Source organism: Strigops habroptila, chromosome 3 (assembly GCF_004027225.2).
Source record: "Strigops habroptila isolate Jane chromosome 3, bStrHab1.2.pri, whole genome shotgun sequence".
In the NCBI taxonomy this organism is placed as follows: Eukaryota; Metazoa; Chordata; class Aves; order Psittaciformes; family Psittacidae; genus Strigops; species Strigops habroptila.
The window spans coordinates 64,643,611-64,660,378 of record NC_044279.2 but is presented as its reverse complement, the minus strand read 5'-3'; the positions used below and the strand labels follow the sequence as shown (position 1 = coordinate 64,660,378).

General features: G+C 39.0%; 1 protein-coding gene across 4 annotated transcripts in view; it reads left to right on the top strand.

Annotated features, from left to right (window-relative positions):
* The window catches only part of BCL2L13 (BCL2 like 13), a 45,532-nt gene that overhangs the window by 9,455 nt on the left and 19,309 nt on the right, over positions 1–16,768 (top strand). For 3 of the 4 annotated variants that reach the window (XM_030480677.1, XM_030480678.1, XM_030480679.1), the window contains exons 3-5: positions 7,106–7,216; positions 8,192–8,348; positions 11,508–11,577. In XM_030480677.1, the coding sequence (XP_030336537.1) occupies positions 7,106–7,216; positions 8,192–8,348; positions 11,508–11,577 (338 nt within the window). Of the gene's footprint in view, positions 1–7,105; positions 7,217–8,191; positions 8,349–11,487; positions 11,578–16,768 lie in introns of all 4 variants that reach the window. The other variant, XR_003990711.1, reaches the window with a different exon arrangement.

The following is a 16,768-nucleotide window of genomic DNA, read 5'->3' as shown; positions in this document are numbered from 1 at the left end:
CAGCTGCACTCCCGGGGTATATGCGTGGTAACCGCTATGTGTTTATTTTGAAGTACCGTGTGCATCTTCTTTGAATATAAAGTAGTTTATATATACAGTCTGTATCTCCTTGTTGTCTGGCAGGTGGCTGATGCCTACTTGTGGAGAGCTGTACCAGCTCTGCTCTGCATGCTCTATCTTCTCCCGCAGGGACACAGCGAGAGAAGCAGCAGGCCATAATGGATATTACCTGCACTGCCTAATGCACTGCCGGAAGGGAGCTGGGTGTTACAGTAACAAGCGTGGTGTGAGAAACCTGGTTAGAACAAAGGAGATGTGAAAACCAGTAAATGAGAATGAATAGTTGTTTTGTGGAATCCCATCAGGAGGAGAAAAGTAGTGGTATTTGGTAATGAAGACATATGAGGAATAATAACAGTATGACATCATATCATGCTTGTCAGTGTGTTTTTCAAGCACTGCCATCAATCTTTGATACAATATCTTGACTGATCCCAAGTTCCTGTCATTGATGATTTTTGTGGCACTGTAAAATACTGGTGCGTAGTCTTTCTGCTCTCCATGGCTGAACGCTGTTTATTTATGAATTGAGAGAATTCTGATGCAAAGTACTTGTCATTTAATCTTATTTTGCTGTAATTTGGTTATTGTGCTGACAGACCTTTCATGGGAAACAGTGGGAGCAGTGATTTTTGGTTATTACCTATTTCTATTTCAGTTGCAGAACACTTCTCTATCTTATGTGTTTCATTCATATTGACTCTGCTATATAGTACTTTCCCTTCATGTATTTTTCTTAGATTCAAGTAAGTCTGTACTCTTTGTTTGATTAATGTATCATATCACAATAAAAGGGGAGGATCCAGAAAGCCTAGTTTTAGTTTGCCCTCATAATCATAGAATCATAGAATGGTTTGGGCTGGGAGGTTTGATCATCTAGTAACAATCATCTAGTCCTAACCCCCCTGCCATGGGCAGGGACACCTTCCACTAGACCAGGTTGCTCCAAGCCCCGTCTAACCTGGCCTTGAAGGCTTCCAGGGATGGCGGAGCCACAGCTTCTCTGGGCAACCTGTGCCAGCGCCTCACCACCCTCATAGTGAAGGATTTATTCCTAATATCTAATTTAAATCTCCACTCTGTCAGGTTAAAGCCATCACCCCTTGTCCTGTCACTACATGACCTTGTAGTGATCTTAACCTCTTTACTCTCCTTCAGTGCCGGAGAGTGAGGGACTCCTCTAGAGGGCAGTTCAGAGCAGGAGCCTATTTACAGCTACTTTGTATTGCTTGCTGGAGGATCTCTGTTCCCATTGCATGAACCCAGAACATGGCACACTAGGTGTAGCTGGTATTTCTGTACCTCCCGTGCGTATCCTTCTACAGTGCTCTCCCAGATTACAGTGACGTTTCAACACGCCAGTTAAACTAGAAAGTGTATCTGACAGCTAAAAAACCCAACCAAAAAAGCCTTCTTTCCCAACAGGAGCGGTATTATTTTACCTCTACTAAAAGTGGTGAGAGAAATTGAATGGTTTTGTCCATTGCCCTCCTTTTCCTCCTTACAGTCATCTCCCATGAATCTCTGCTTTCCTGCATTTTATACTAGAGAGTTCTCTTTCTGATGTATGTATCTTTGTTGCAAAAACTCAAAGAGGAACTATTGAAGATATTTGCTAGATTTCAACGGTTTTTTCAGATTATGATATGCTTTATGAGTCTAATGATTTTCAGAGGGATTTTATTTAGTAAAGAGAGAACTCAGACAAGTTATGCAGAAAATGACTTCACTGTATTTCCTTGTGGATCTCTTGGTTGGTCTTGATTTTGTTGCAAGAAAAATGGCTTCAAGTACAAGACCTAGAACCACTTATGGCTTCAAGCAAAGAAGGCCAATCTAAGTCAACATCTGATCACTACTTTGATATTTTTATTAGATAGCTTCTCTTCAGTGCAGGGTCTGAAGAGAGAACCACCAACAGTATTGCAGGCTCTTGAAGAACAGACAGGTTTGTTAGACAAACCAGTGTTTTAGCATTACAGCTCTATGGCATTCTGTTGTTGATTCATTTCAGTGTAGCATTCTGTAGTGGATTTCAGTGTCTCCAGAGGAAAACCTAGCAAACTTAACCGGGCAACGGTTAGAGAGAATATTCCTATTAGTTTTGGCAGAATAGTGATTCTGCATAGCACTGACTTCAGTTTATTTAAAGCAAAGTCCATTAGCCATAAATTCTGTTACTTTTAGATAGGTTTTCAGGTAGGTGAATAACACAAATTGGTCAGCTAAATCTGATAAAACACACACGATAAGATATCATCTGCGTGAGCTCATGTGGTTTGAGGCAACAGACAAGTACAATTATTTGAAATGCATGGAAGCTCTCAGCTCTTCATTACATTGTGGAGAGATGCTTTAGTATTTTTTCAGAACTGTATAAGTACTGGTTCATACACAGAAAATATATATCATGTTTTTGAAAACATTTCTACATTTCCCCCCCTGAAGTTCACACTCATCATAGAAGCTTCCAGTCTGCTGCAGTTGTTAGTGCTACTGACTTTTTAAGTGAGCCAAAATACTTTGTGATTCAGTATATTTGTATTATAAATGCTTCTTTGTGTTTCATCAAGGAGTAATTTTCAGTGTATTTTCTGTTTTTAACCCTACTTCCCCATCATTTGACTTCATCTCATGAGCCTGTGGCTATAACAAAGATTGTGAAGGGAAGTAGTTTTTCTGTGTTTTCCCTGTCAGAATGAGAAATCTTGAATGATCTCTCAGCTCACGTAGTGTCTGGAAGATTTATAATCAGTGCCACTACTGCATGGTGGCATAGATTACTCAAGAGATGAACAAGGTTTTCACAGTTTTACAGTTTCCTTGAGGTGCTATCCACAGTACTTCAATTCAATTGTTGTGCATGATGTTCTTTTAACCACTTACCTGTTTTGGAATTACTGTGTGAAGTGCTATATATAGTCAACAATCAAGGCATTTTAGTGGCTTCCCACACACATTTCTTACACCTGAACAGTGTTGAACGGGGAGAGAGAGATGGGGTTTTCGTTTAATTTTCACTTGCTTTGGTTAGAAGTGAACTCTGTTACATCCCAGGAAATACATGTACAGGTAGGCAGAGATGGTCAGGTTTCATGCATTGTGGGGGAGCTCAAGGCTCTTTAGTGGCCATGCTAAATCCAACAGTAGTACCTCATTTATATAGTTTTGACCGTTATGGGTTGGATACTTGCCATTGCCAGATTTTCTGCCATCAGGTGATGCACTGGCTATTGCAGAATATCTTGGTTTTCTTTGTGCTCCATCTATGTATCTTCACTTACCCTTCATTGCACCTACTGTTAGTCTGTAGGAAATGAAGGCATTTTTGAGGTGGTTTTAGCTTAGATGAATAACTTATTCTTGAGAAACTTTCCTGTTCAGGCAAAATATAACTACTTTGGGTGAAAAGTCACAGGCTGAAAAGGTAAATGTTGTAGGTCAGACCAATCCAGTTTGTGCTAATAAGGGAGCTATTTCCTGAACTGAGACAAGGAAAGGAAGATTTTGGGGTGTGACTTAGAAAAGAGGTGGTCCCTCCAGGAGTGTGAATTCCGTCTTAATTAAGACTCCTCTCTGCCCACAAAAAAAAGTGACTGCTAGTTGGCAATGTCTTGTCTTTTCTCTTCTTGGGTCTTAATATTTTGGACTTTTTTAGTTTCTTCTAAGCTGAGCCTTCTTATGGTGACTATTTGCATTACTAAACAATGAAAGTATGTTCTCATCCACTGGAATCTGTTTTTGCTGGTTTATTCTACTTCTCTAACTGATTTCAAAATTGTTTAAAGGAGAAAAAGATACTGCTCGCTGAGGACCTTTGCTATTGAAATATGCTGTTCTCCAACACTAGCTGCAATTTTTGGTGGTAGTGATCAACATACAGGAGATGCAGAAGCTGAAGTTCATTGATAATTAGGGGAATAAACAGTGCAAAGTCACTGGCCCGGGAGGGGTGTGTTTTTGATGTTTTGGCACAACTGAAGAGTCAGGTGCTATTGGAATCAGCAGCAGCTGCAAAGTTGTGGGTGTTACGAGATGGAAACCATTGACTGCAGCACTGATTATCTAAACAGCTCTTTTGTACGCTGGCAGCAATGGAATTTCTCTTCCTTCCATTTTCCGGGTGACTTATTATCAAGTATGACAGCTTGTCATGTGTGATCATCATCACATTAGTCCCATGAGAATGGGTTCTCTCCCGAATACCCCCATCCCTTTCATATACAGGGTGAAGCACGGCTGAAAATTTGTACTTGCACATACTTGTTGCACTTGACTGTAAAGCAGTGGTTCAGTCATTCAAAGTGGCAACTTAAAGGGTCTGACAAGGCATTAGTGAATGTCTGTTCATTAACCAGTTTACTCCTCTCTGGAATTTATTGTTCAGAGCGGCAAAGAGAGACTGTCTGAGAATGGATTTAAGAAGCTAAATAAAGTTATTCTGAGCACAGTGATGATGATCTGTGTGGTTAAGTAAAATGGAATTAAACTGACTACCTGTTGTTCCTTTAAACTGTTCACATAAATTACAGAACCATAGAACGGTTTGGGTTGGAAGGGACCTTAAAGACCATCTAGTTCCATCCCCCTGCCATGGGCAGGGACACCTTCCACTAGACCAAGTTGCTCCAAGCCCCGTCCAACCTGGCCTTGAACACTGCCAGGGATGGGGCAGCCACAGCTTCTCTGGGCAACCTGTTCCAGTCCCTCTCTCAGTTTAAAGCCATTCCCCCTTGTCCTGTCACTATATGCCATTGTAAAAAATCCCTCTCTAGATTTCTTGTAGGCCCCTTTAGATAGTGGAAGCCTGCTATAAGGTCTCCCTTGAATATTTTACGCCAATCCGTACCTTAGTTTAGAATGATTTTGCCTCACAGGTATCTAATGGGCACTGAGTTTTTAAGCTTTAGCACACATTCAGTGTATTTTTAACTTACTTTTCACATGGAGGAGACCTTGCAAGCTTATTGTCTGGTGTTTTTTTAAATACAGAAAATGCACAGTGTACTGTACTGCACATCTGTGTGTGTTAACTAGTATCGCTGCTTGCAGGTTTTCACACTCTGAAATTAAAACTAGTAATGTTATGTGTCCATTATGGAGGAAAGGAGAAGGTGATACAACAAGTTCAAGCAGGTTTAAATAGAGATGAACCGAAGAAAATAGACGGTTGTACATAAGACACCAAATTACGATTTAGTGTCTTGAAAACAGGAAAATACAAGAAAAACATGCCAGCAAGCTACACTGGGTGTTGCTGGACTTACTTGAAGATTTGGATGTGAAATGTAGGTGATGAGGAAGAAATTAAGTCAGATGATACCAACATTACAGATACAAATCCTTTCCCTTTTTATTTTCTTCAACTGAGCGAAGAACATCTGTAGAGTGGAACAACGTCTAGATGTCTAGGTAGAGCTGTAGGCAGTTGGTGTAGGTGCAGAAAGTTGGAGAGTCATCGGGATTTGGGAGCATGAGTAGGAAACTATGGACACGGGCAACATTATCAGAAGGTCAGCCAGAAGGTGGTATTTAAATCATGGACACAAGAGATCATGAAGTCCCAAAAAAGAATCCAAGGAATATTCAGAAGTAAGAGAGCTAAAAATGTGTTTGGTGTAACCCAGTCACTGATACTGTTGAAAGCAGCAGAGTGCAGAGCTAATGAGGACTGATAACTGACCCAAAACTCAGGGAAGGAAATGGCTGGAAGGTGGAATACTTAGCAAAGGGAAGCTTTGTAGTGTATTTTATTTGTTTATTTAGCCTCGCCCCAAGGATAGTTTACATACTGAGCATGTTGTTCTATGGTATATAATACCCCTTTGGCTAGTTTGGGTCAGGTGTCCTGTCTCTGCTCCCTCCCAGCTTCTGTGCATCTGGCCACTTGCAGAGCATGGGACACTGAGAAGTCCTTGATCGGAGTAAGCATTACTTAGCAACAACTGAAACATTAGTGTGTTATCAACATTGTCCTCAGATTAAGGCCAAACCACAGCACTGTACCAGCTACCAGGAGGAAAATTAACTCTATCCCAGCCCAAACCAGGACAGTATCAGGAGTAAGTTGTTACAAAATTCACTTTTATATTTGTGTGGATATAACAGATCCATTTTATCACATTAAAGTAGGACATTTTAAGGAATTGAAAGAAAGGAAGAAAAGAATTTCAGTTGGTAGACTTTTGATTCAGTGATGTTTAGTGAAAATAAGACAGTAGTTAATGGAACAGTTTCTATAGTGTACTTTAAGAACAGGATTTGAAGACACACTTGAAAGCTGATGGAAGAAATAAAGATGAGCAAACTCAAAGAAAAAGCAGCTAAATAGCAAAAGTTTTGAGCTGGAACTCTTTCCCAGACATCTAGTCATTCCACTAGTACCCATCCCATAAAACAGTTACTTGGGGAGTTACCTTGCCATACGGCCTCGTATTGGAAAGGTCAACATTCAGCAGGCAGTTCCTTAAAGATCCAAATGTTTTAAATGCTTTGGCTTGTTTTGAAACAGTTTTGTGTCTGTTTTGCTACAGCATAATAGTTAAGACTATTGAATGATAGGCTGAAACAACTTGTTATCAAATATCTGGAGTCAGCACATGAAATATGTGCGCATCATCCCAAACTATGGCATGTGTACTTCTGAGGATATGCAGACATTTCAAATTCCTAAATGACTTGATTAGGAGATGAGAATTGACAATTGAGTGACAGTTATGATTTGATTTTGAGCTTAAATTTAAGTGAAGTTTGGTTTTAAGGCTGTTATGTATTCTCTTTATGGCTTTATTGTTCTTTTTTTTTTTCCAATATATTCATATTTAAAGTACCTATTCTGTCTTGAATAGGCCTGGAAGTTTATGTTTCTGGGTTCATACAATAAAATGTTGGCAGTAAGTACCCTAAAGGGATCATACTTTTTATGCTGCTGTCCGAAATAGAACTTTCACCTTGAATTCCTTTATAGTTAATATTTCAGTATCATGCTCTATTAGCTACCTTATTTGAACTACTACATTTGAATAATTTCTCTGGCTTCTTTTAGGGACTCAACAACAGCTTATTGCACAACATGCTTTGGAGAAAGAGGCTTTGGAGAAGATTAAAATAGAAATCGAGGAGGAGCTGAAACATCTTGATGAAGAAATCTTGGAAGGTGCTCTTCTGCTTTTCCCCTTTCAATCGATAATCTCTATGCACTATATTGGTGGTTAATTTGTAACAGGTACTCTAGTTAGAGATATTTTTGAATGCATTTAATCTCTTTACCCTCCTCCCCACCCAAGAGTTCTACACATTCACATGAAGTAAAATAGTTAAACGTTACCATTTGGAGTGGTGGAGTCTAGCCAAAGCAAACAATTGAATGACATTTAATAGGCTACTATAAATAATGACATGTAAGCAGCCCGTAAGCTGCTCCAGTTGATGACAGAAGTGAAATAATTTTTCAGCAGCTAACAGAGGAGTGTGGGCTTAAACCATCAGATTTCTCAGTTCCACTAGGTTGATTTTTTTGTGACGTGCTTTACTTGTAGATGTGGCTTTTATAGGACTCCCAACAAAGGATGATTTGGGAACAATCTTGGCTTTGCATGTGTGCTGCAAATTGGAAATACGAAGTAGAAAGGCTCTAGATCTGTTTACGTTCATTCATATAGACCTTTCTTAGAAGTTTTAAACTGAGAAGGAAAAGGTTATGTGAACAAAATATTATTTAAAAAATCATCTTCTAGAATACTGCAGATACATATGTCCATGTGTGGGCAAATTTTACCATGGAAAAGAGACTCTTTTGCTGCTCCATCAGGGTTGGCATCAGCTTAAAATTGAGAGCAGCTGCACATTGAGTTAACTTGCTGGTTAGGATGCTGTTGTAAAATACGAGGTGGAGGGGAGATGTAACTCCAAGTCATCTATGGCTTGTAAGTACCACTTCCAGAGTATATTTGAACCATGTTCAAAAAATGTTTTACTACATTTTGTTAATAGCATGCTTTGACTATAGAGCTAGGATTTCTTTATCCCTTATGTAAACTGTACTAACTGGTGGGATGAGAGATCTGACACTGTTGATGTTCTTATGTGAATCTATTTTATTTTCTTGTTTTTGTATGCTTTTGTCTCTCAGCATTTACCACTACAGGATTTGACTGCCACACTTCCCCAGTGTTCAGTCCTGCCAACCCAGAGAGCTCAATAGAAGACTGCCTGGCTCATTTGGGGGAGAAAGTGTCCCAGGAATTTAAAGAACATCTGCACAAAGCACTGCAGAGCTTGCTTAGCAAGTGAGTTTCCATTTGCTTTTTTCAAAGGGAAGGTGTTTCCTTTTGAATTGTGACTGAAATTAGCTGCTGAAATGCTAAAGATGGGATTACATTTTGTGTTGCATTTTTTTCTTTTTCAATGTTCCTTTACCTAGCTGGGGTTTGTTTTGTTTTGTTTTGTGCTGTAGTGTTCAAATGCTTCTTTGTGGTATTTGCTCTTCGCAGTAATTTATATTCTAACATTTTTCCAAGCTTTTATCGTTGAACTTCTGAGACTAATTCAAGCAGTTTGAGTTGCTGGTGGAACTAGCAGCTGGCAGCTGCCAATTGCCATTGCCAATTTCATGAATGCTGGGCTGTAGCCAGATTAACTTCTTTTATCTTATAGTTAAGAATGGAGCTGAAGGTTTGTTTGTAGTCTGGCTCTAGATGAGGGGGAGAGTTTCCCTGGAAGGACAGTAGTTAGATGCTTTATGACCACCATTCATGTACACATCTGGCGCAACTGTGGGCCCCTGGACTAACCTTGGTGCCTTAAGAGCTGTCCTGCCAGTTTAAGCTTATATAGCACATTGTACTTGGCATACTACTATCTTGACTAATGTCTTTTGCAAATTAGTGAAATTGTTGTGCTTGCTTGGTTTTCTTTTATAAATCACCAGCCTGATTTTTAATGGATCCACATGAACTACGTCTGGCTGTTCCGAGTGACCTCCAAAATGTATTTGTAGAGATTTGGAAGGTGCAACTTTAGGGACAGTTACACAAATGCAGTTGTGAAGGCAGCACTAGCAAATAGCTACTCAGTCTATGTTTTGTGGGTTGGTTTAAATAATATGACTCAAAAGAAGGTGAGAATCTCTAGTACTACTCTTTCAGAGTTTGCATAGCTGTTCATGAACTGTTTGAACAACAAGATCCTGGAAGCCTAGATACCAGTACCTAGTGTAAACTTCCGGATGCGTTGGCCTTAAGCCTTCCATATCTGCATCAGAGAGTCATTTCATGCCCTCAGGAAGGTAATACCCTTTATGGCAGGCTTCTGGAAGATTACAGATTTGGAAGTCATTCCATCTGAACATCAGGAAACACCTTTTTACCATGAGGGTGACTGAGCACTGGTGCAGGTTGCTCAGGGAATTTGTGGAGTCTCCATCATTGGAGATACTCAAAAGCCATTTGGACATGGTTTTAGTCAACCTGCTGTAGGAAACCCTGCTCGAGCAGGGAGGTGGGATATTCTTGAGCAGTGCCCTCTAACCTCAATCATTCTGTGATATCTTAACTAGTGACCTATTCCTTAACTAGGTCCCTAGTCAACAACCAAGAGTTGACTTTTTATGACCAATATAATTTAAAACTGACTGTTCAAAGTCAGGTAGGATGAGGCTTTGAGCAACCTGACGCAGTGGAAGATGTCCCTGCCCATGATCTTTCAAGATCACTTCTAACCCAACCCATCCTATGGGTATGATTCTATGACTCTGACCTGAATTTCACAGCAAAAGTGCCATGTAACCTCTGACCACACAGATGAAGATGGTTGTCTATTTCTCCATGAGTCATCCAAGTACACTCTGTCAACTCACCATTTAACTTCCAAAACCGAATATATATACCGTCTGCTTCTATATTTAGTTTCTATAGAGTCAAAAAGTAAGTTCAATGTTGTATAAACTAACAATTATTTACCCATAGAAAAGAGTATGTGGGGTACAAGTTTCTCCTTATGTGGCAAAATGTATGCTAGTGTGTTCCTCCAGAAATGCAGGAGCTTATCCGCCTTTACAAGCCAGGCATTTATCCCATATGACCTTAAAAACTGTACTTAGTATCTTCTGAAGAGCTGAGGTTTTGATAAATACCTCACCCTATAAAAAAAAAACCAGCCTGGCAACAATTTGGAAAATAAGCAGTGAGCCTTGCAGCCCACCCTTTTTGTGTGTCTAAAATGGTAAATTGAAATAACAGCATTTTAAGTTCAAATGTCTTGAAGGTTGTAGATAATTGCCTGACTGACACACAGGGGTCGTATCTGGTGCACTCTGGGTTGACTCTTTTTGGAAAGTTCCTGAGATGAGGTCTTTGAAATTTAAGTGGTTCTAGCATGTTAGCAGCCTGATGTTCTAGTCTTCTTATGTTTTCTATGGGAAAATATTTGCATTCTAAGTATTTTTGCTATTTATACACATGCATACATACATAAAAGCCTGAAATGCCTGTGAAAATGTGTTGACACGCATGCCTTTTTATAAGGCAAACTAAAGCTACTGTTTAATCTCTTGATAATATCCTTCCTGCAGCTGTTCTTGCTCTTTTCATCCCACTGATTCATTTGGGTTTGCATTTTAAAGGAAGTAATGTACCAAGGAAGTTAAGAGAATAAACTGAAAATGAAAACCCCAAATTACATTTTCCCCAGTGTATTTTAACTCTGTTCTTTTACCCATGTTTACTACAGTAGTGCTATTTGATGCAATACTTATTTTGCTTATATTTTCCTGTCCTCTTATATGCATCTAAACAAGTATGTTATGGTACAGTAGGCTGTTAGAGCCTGACAGGTTCTTGGAGTTCAGTAAGCAGTCTTCTGTCCAATACCAGTTGCCACTATTTCCCCTTCAACTGAAGTCTGAACTTGCCTTTTGTCATGATCTGGCTCAGGACAACTGCTTTTGAAGCTGCACATCTGCTGTTGCTTAGCAGAAAGCCTTTATTGTTACAGACTCTAAGATACAATATGATCTTAGAGGAGAGAATATGGAAGAAAGAAATGTCATCATCCCAATTCAGAGAAGTAGAGATGTGATAAATCTAAAATGGAGGTATCTACTGGAATACAAATACTGAATTCCTGAAATTTTGTGACCAAAAGTGCTGTTTCTTGCAAATAAGGGCTTCAACTCTTCAAATTATTATGTAATTTGATCAAGTATCAAATTATTATGAAATTCACTTTACTAATTATATGAAATTGTGTAACTGGGAGCAGGTGATGCCTTCCTGGCCCTGTCACCCTGCTGGTGTTTTATGTCCTGAAGTGCAAGACTTGTTAGCTCTTGAAAACTAGTTGCTGTAATACATGCAAAAATACTTTGTTCTCTGAAAATTCAGAATTTTATTTTATTCTTGTTCTTTTGTTTCCTTTTATAACTTTCAGTGTTGGTTTAACTTCTGCAGGCCGGTGACATATCAAGAATATCGAGAGCGCACACAAGAGACAGCTGCCCATGCCAGTGGATGGAATAAGGTACCAAATTAGTGACTTTCACTTTGATATGTCTTGCATCTATTTGATGTTCATAGTGTTTTACTAGGTACAGATGGTCAGCCTGTGCAATCTGTGCCAGTGCTCTGTCACCCTCACAATAAAAAGGTGTTTCCTGACGTTCAGATGGAATGACTTCCAGCCTATAGAACAGGGGAGATTTAGATTAGACATTAGGAAGAAGTTCTTCACTATGAGGGTGGTGAGGCACTGGCACAGGTTGCCCAGAGAAGTTGTGGCTGCCCCATCCCTGGCAGTGTTCAAGGCCAGGTTGGACGGGGCTTGGAGCAACCTGGTCTAGTGGAAGGTGTCCCTGCCCATGGCAGGGGGATGGAACTAGATGGTCTTTAAGGTCCCTTCCAACCCAAACTGTTCTGTGGTTGTAGATGTGGACATAACATGTAATTTTTAGGTATTTTAGCCAGAAGTTGTCTAACGAAAATGTTAGGTCAATCTTCCTTTACTAAACTAAAATGAAAAGTTAAGTGTTGTTGCTTGACATAATTTCTTAAAAATAATCACTTTTCAATTCCCAAGAGAGATTTATTTCTTTGGCATTTTGTAATGAAATCTGAGACAGATGTTTTCGTAATATTTCCCTACTGTTCCTTTGCTCCCATCTTAGGTTCAGAATATATGTTAAAAAAAAGTGCTAAACATGGTGAAAATAAAAAATAGTATCTTCAAAATACTTAAATTGTTCAGAAAACATAAGGATGGTACATCTACCTGGTTTCAGGAAGAGTTATCTCAAATGATATGAAGCTTCTTTTTAAAACAAAATGCTGATCTGTAGCTGAAGTATCTTAATAGTTTTAATGTAGAATGAGTAAAGAATTACTGTTCCCAGATTCATCTTTCATTAATCGTTCAAATTCATCATCTTAATCACTCTCTGATGGGTTCAGTGGGCATCAGAAAAATAATGAAAGAATGAAATAACTATTTGCAAATTAAATCACAAATTGAGTGTTACGACTTAGTCTTAAATTTAAACTAGAACAAGAAATCTTTTCCCCCTTCTTTAATTTTTTTTTTCCCAGAAATATTTTTCCTTGCCTCGATGTCCCTGCTTACTTCAGAAACTGATCATCTAACCAAGGGTGTGGGCGCTTTTAAAGCAGGTTATTAAACACTGCTTGACAAGTTAACTGCCCATGGCTCCAGCAATAAAAATTGGTGCGTGAGTCTTTTCAGTTTATCATCTTATGAGTCATAGCATTTTAGTTTAAACAACTATGAAATCTGATTATCAAGAAGGTGGCTTAAGCTACCACATTGTACTTTTCAGTTGGTGAAAACTAACAACAAGCACGAAACCAGTCGTTATAGCTCAGCTGGCAAGGGAAGAGGTCAGTTGCTTACTGCGTCTCCATATGCTATTGGTACACACCTCTTGAAGATCACAGAATCATTAGGGTTGGAAGGGAGCTCTGGAGATCATCTAGTCCAAACCCCCTGCCAAGGCAGGGTCCTGGTTAGATGGATCAACCACATTCAGGTGTTTATGATTCAGCCTTCGTTGTTGCTACCCATTTGTGCAGGTCCTGTGGCTAATGGATTTTGGTCCCCATCAGCCATTGTTTTTGAGAATATCATTCAGAAGTCTTTGCCATCATCTTTGCTTACCCTTAACATTTGTTGCTACAAAACTTAGAGCCCACAAACAAACCAGAAAAGAAATTTTGTAAAATAATACAGCGTCTGTTTGTGTTGGGTTTTGTGGTAGCTTTGTGCTTCAGGAATGCTGAGCAGTTCCTTTAATAATACTTGTTTTGAGGAGATGCAATACATTTGCGTTGGTTTCATTTCCTTTTAAATTCCTTTATCATCTTAATCAGAATCATTTTTTATAACAGAAGAGATCTAGATATCTTTCCTGCAGCCTTAACCTCGTTTAATTTTCACTCTAAAGAAGAAGCTGTTAGAAAAATGGTGTTAAAAAGCAACTATAAATAGACAGTGTTAGGTCTAATTAGCAGGCATACAGCAGCGATATGAGGCTGTGCTGGCCTCAAGTTTGTGAAAATCTGAAAGATGTAAATTTAAATTGACTCTGCTGGGAGAACTGAAGCTTATTCCCTTTTATGATTAAATTATAAAAACATACAACTAGCTGAGCTACCCAAACTGGATAATAAATCACTCCCTGTCACATGTTCAGAGCTGTTATATATCCTGTAGTTTCTTGGGTGGAGCAGAAATTGAAGATGCACAGTAGCTGTGGCAGATGTCAAAGGGTTAAAAATGGGGAAACCCCTTCCTACGGTTGGAGTTCTGTGTGATCAAAGCTTGTGGCTTATCCAGACTAGAAGAAATAAACTAACTGTAGGTAGTAGATGAAATCTCTTTTCAGTTATATGTAAGTTGTTTCTGTTGTGTTGCGTAGTGGCATCCTGCACAGCAAGATGATCTTTTTGCTTTCAGTAGCCTATGAACTAGTCTATAAAATCTCACTTTAAATTTCTGAGCCTCTGCTATTTTAGGTATGTATTTTTACACATATGTATTTATAGAAGCCCCACCTATTTAATATACTGAATGTGGTGCACTTGGAGAGCCACACTGATCACTTAAAGGCCCAGTTTCTCTGTGGCACAAAGCAGACTCAGGGTAGTCTTTGCAAATCTTCCTTGATGTTATGTGTGTGAGAAAGATGGCATACAGGTAAGCACATAGTTCTGGGAGGTACTGGATTGCCTACCTGGCTAGCTGGTTGGAGGTCGAATGTGGACAACGGCTTGATCTGCCTGGTTTACAGTTGGGAAGGTGTCATTTTTAGACATACGGGTTTTCAAAGAACCTTATCATCATGCAAGCATGAGCAGAAAGAAGACACTTCTAAATATAGCTGTTGTTTTTTCCATTTAAAACAGTGGATCTTTTCCAGAGTGCAGTAGTATGTTTGAACTGCTGAAGAGATCTGGTTAACTGTCTGGCACATGGGCTGTAAAGGAATGTTTTCAGTCACTAAAACATGAATATCAATCTAGATGAGGAACCATTGCAGGGTAAACTAATACATACAACATCAGTTCTTCCTTTAACATCCCACAGAAGCAAAGTTTACCACAGACATTAGAAGTGCTGGTTCTTAGTAAAAAAAAAGATAAGGAAAATGAATTATTTCATGTATTTCTCAAAAATTGTGATGTGAAAATAATAGGCATGATGTTAGATTATGTAAAGAAAAGGAGGAGTCTTCACCTAGTATTTGAAGTAAGGCTCTCGTTAAAACCAACCTAAACCAAACCCACCCAAACTTAAGGCAAATTATATTTGTGTAATCAAATAAATGTCATAAAAAATTGAACTACTGCACTGTTGAGGTTTTTATGCTTTTAGCTTAAAACTGAATATTGCATACATACCCCAAAATACCTAATCCCACTATTGTGCATCAGATAAAAGGATAGCAAATACTGATATTGAGAGTCAACTGAACTGGTAAGTAGGTTAGCAGCCATCTTAATGTCCCATGTTTACTGATTAATGGAGCCAAAGAATAATCTAACAAAAATATGACACACTCATGTAAAGAATTAGATGAATTTTATGTTGAAATAGTCAAAAGGTACACAGAAGCGGCAACGACTTTGGATACAGCTTCTTCAAAGTCTCTAAACTTTCTTTGTAATAACATTTTTTGGCATACATCTAAATTTGCAGTATTGTACTATGGGATTGCAATAGTATAACTGACAGGAATCTTTCATTGACACAATTAATCAGGAATCTTCTGATAGTAAAGTTTGTTATTTTAAATGATTCCCTTGAAATTATCTCCTGCCAACTATTTTCTGTCATGCTGTGCTTAGTATACTGTGTATGTTTTTCTGCAGTCAAAATATAAATAGCCCCTAGCATTCCTTCCCAGGCATACTGGTGGAAGGAATTGCAGTTGCTTTTCATTGTTAAGGCTTTATTTTTACTTTAGTCTAGTTCAATCTCATCACTGCTCACATAGCTACTCTTAAGTACAGAAAGCTGTTAACCTTTATGGAAGTACTGTGAAGGTAATTTCTTTGATGAATTTACAGACAATATCATGCAAACCTGTTCCTGTTCTTATTGGTCTCAAAGGCAGAAGTGTCAATAATTTCAGTGGGAAAGGCAAACCAGGTGGTGTTTGTCAGTCTGCATGGACTGGATATTAGAGTTTAATTTTGTTCCCTTGCTCCTGAGGCCTGCAGAGGCTTGCTAAATATGGGAGGAGTGTATGGACTAGATATTTAAGTTGACAAGTGAAGATGGCAACACTCATGTTCAGTATGCCAACATTTGAGCTCCCTTCATTTCCTAAGCAGCCTTTTTTTGCCTTTGCTTCTCTTGATTTCAGCTTACAGTAAATGTCAAATATTTTGAGATCTCATTGTTCATGCTGTTGTAGTTGACGTGGGTGTGCCCAAACCTCTGAAAGATGGCTAGTCTTGACAGCATGCTTTTTTTATTTAGATCCAAAAAGATTGAAGTTTCTTCTGACACTTACCTGACCTTGACCTGCTCCATATGTTTGTGCATTTTAAGCTTGTACCCCTTCTGCCTCAGTTGAGATTAGTTACAAGAAACTCAAAGAACCCTAAAGCTGGTAAAATTCAAGCATCGTCTCCTTCGTAGTTTAGTGACTGCAATGTTAACTGTTCATCCCAGAAGAACAGTACAGAAGCACAGAATGGTTTGGGTTGGAAGGGACCTTAAAGATCATCTAGTTCCACTCCCCCTGCCATGGGCAGGGATACAGTCAGCTGGAACATCTTAAATTTATCAGATTACAGGGATTTTTATGGCCCTATCTCAGTGTGACTCCGCCATGGATTTAGTACAAATCTCAAACCCAGCCTACTTTCTATTTGTCTTCCTTGAGCTTTGCATCCTACGGTGTGACTTCTAGGAATTCTCAGAAAAGAAAATCAGGCTGAAGGAGGAGAAGGCTGAAAAAGGAAGGAGGCATCTGGTCTGTGCAGTACCATTAGCCTGCATCTACCTTGTGCAGCTGGGAAACAACATTCTTATTTGCACAGTGAATAGACGTGTAGCGCATTTGTCACAATCTAGGTGCAATAAAACAAATACTTTTTTCTTGTATCATAATAGCGCTTTTTCAGATGCTAATGACTTCAATTTTTACCAGTTTCCTGACCTTGGCAAAGCGCTGCCTACAAACTTTGCCCAG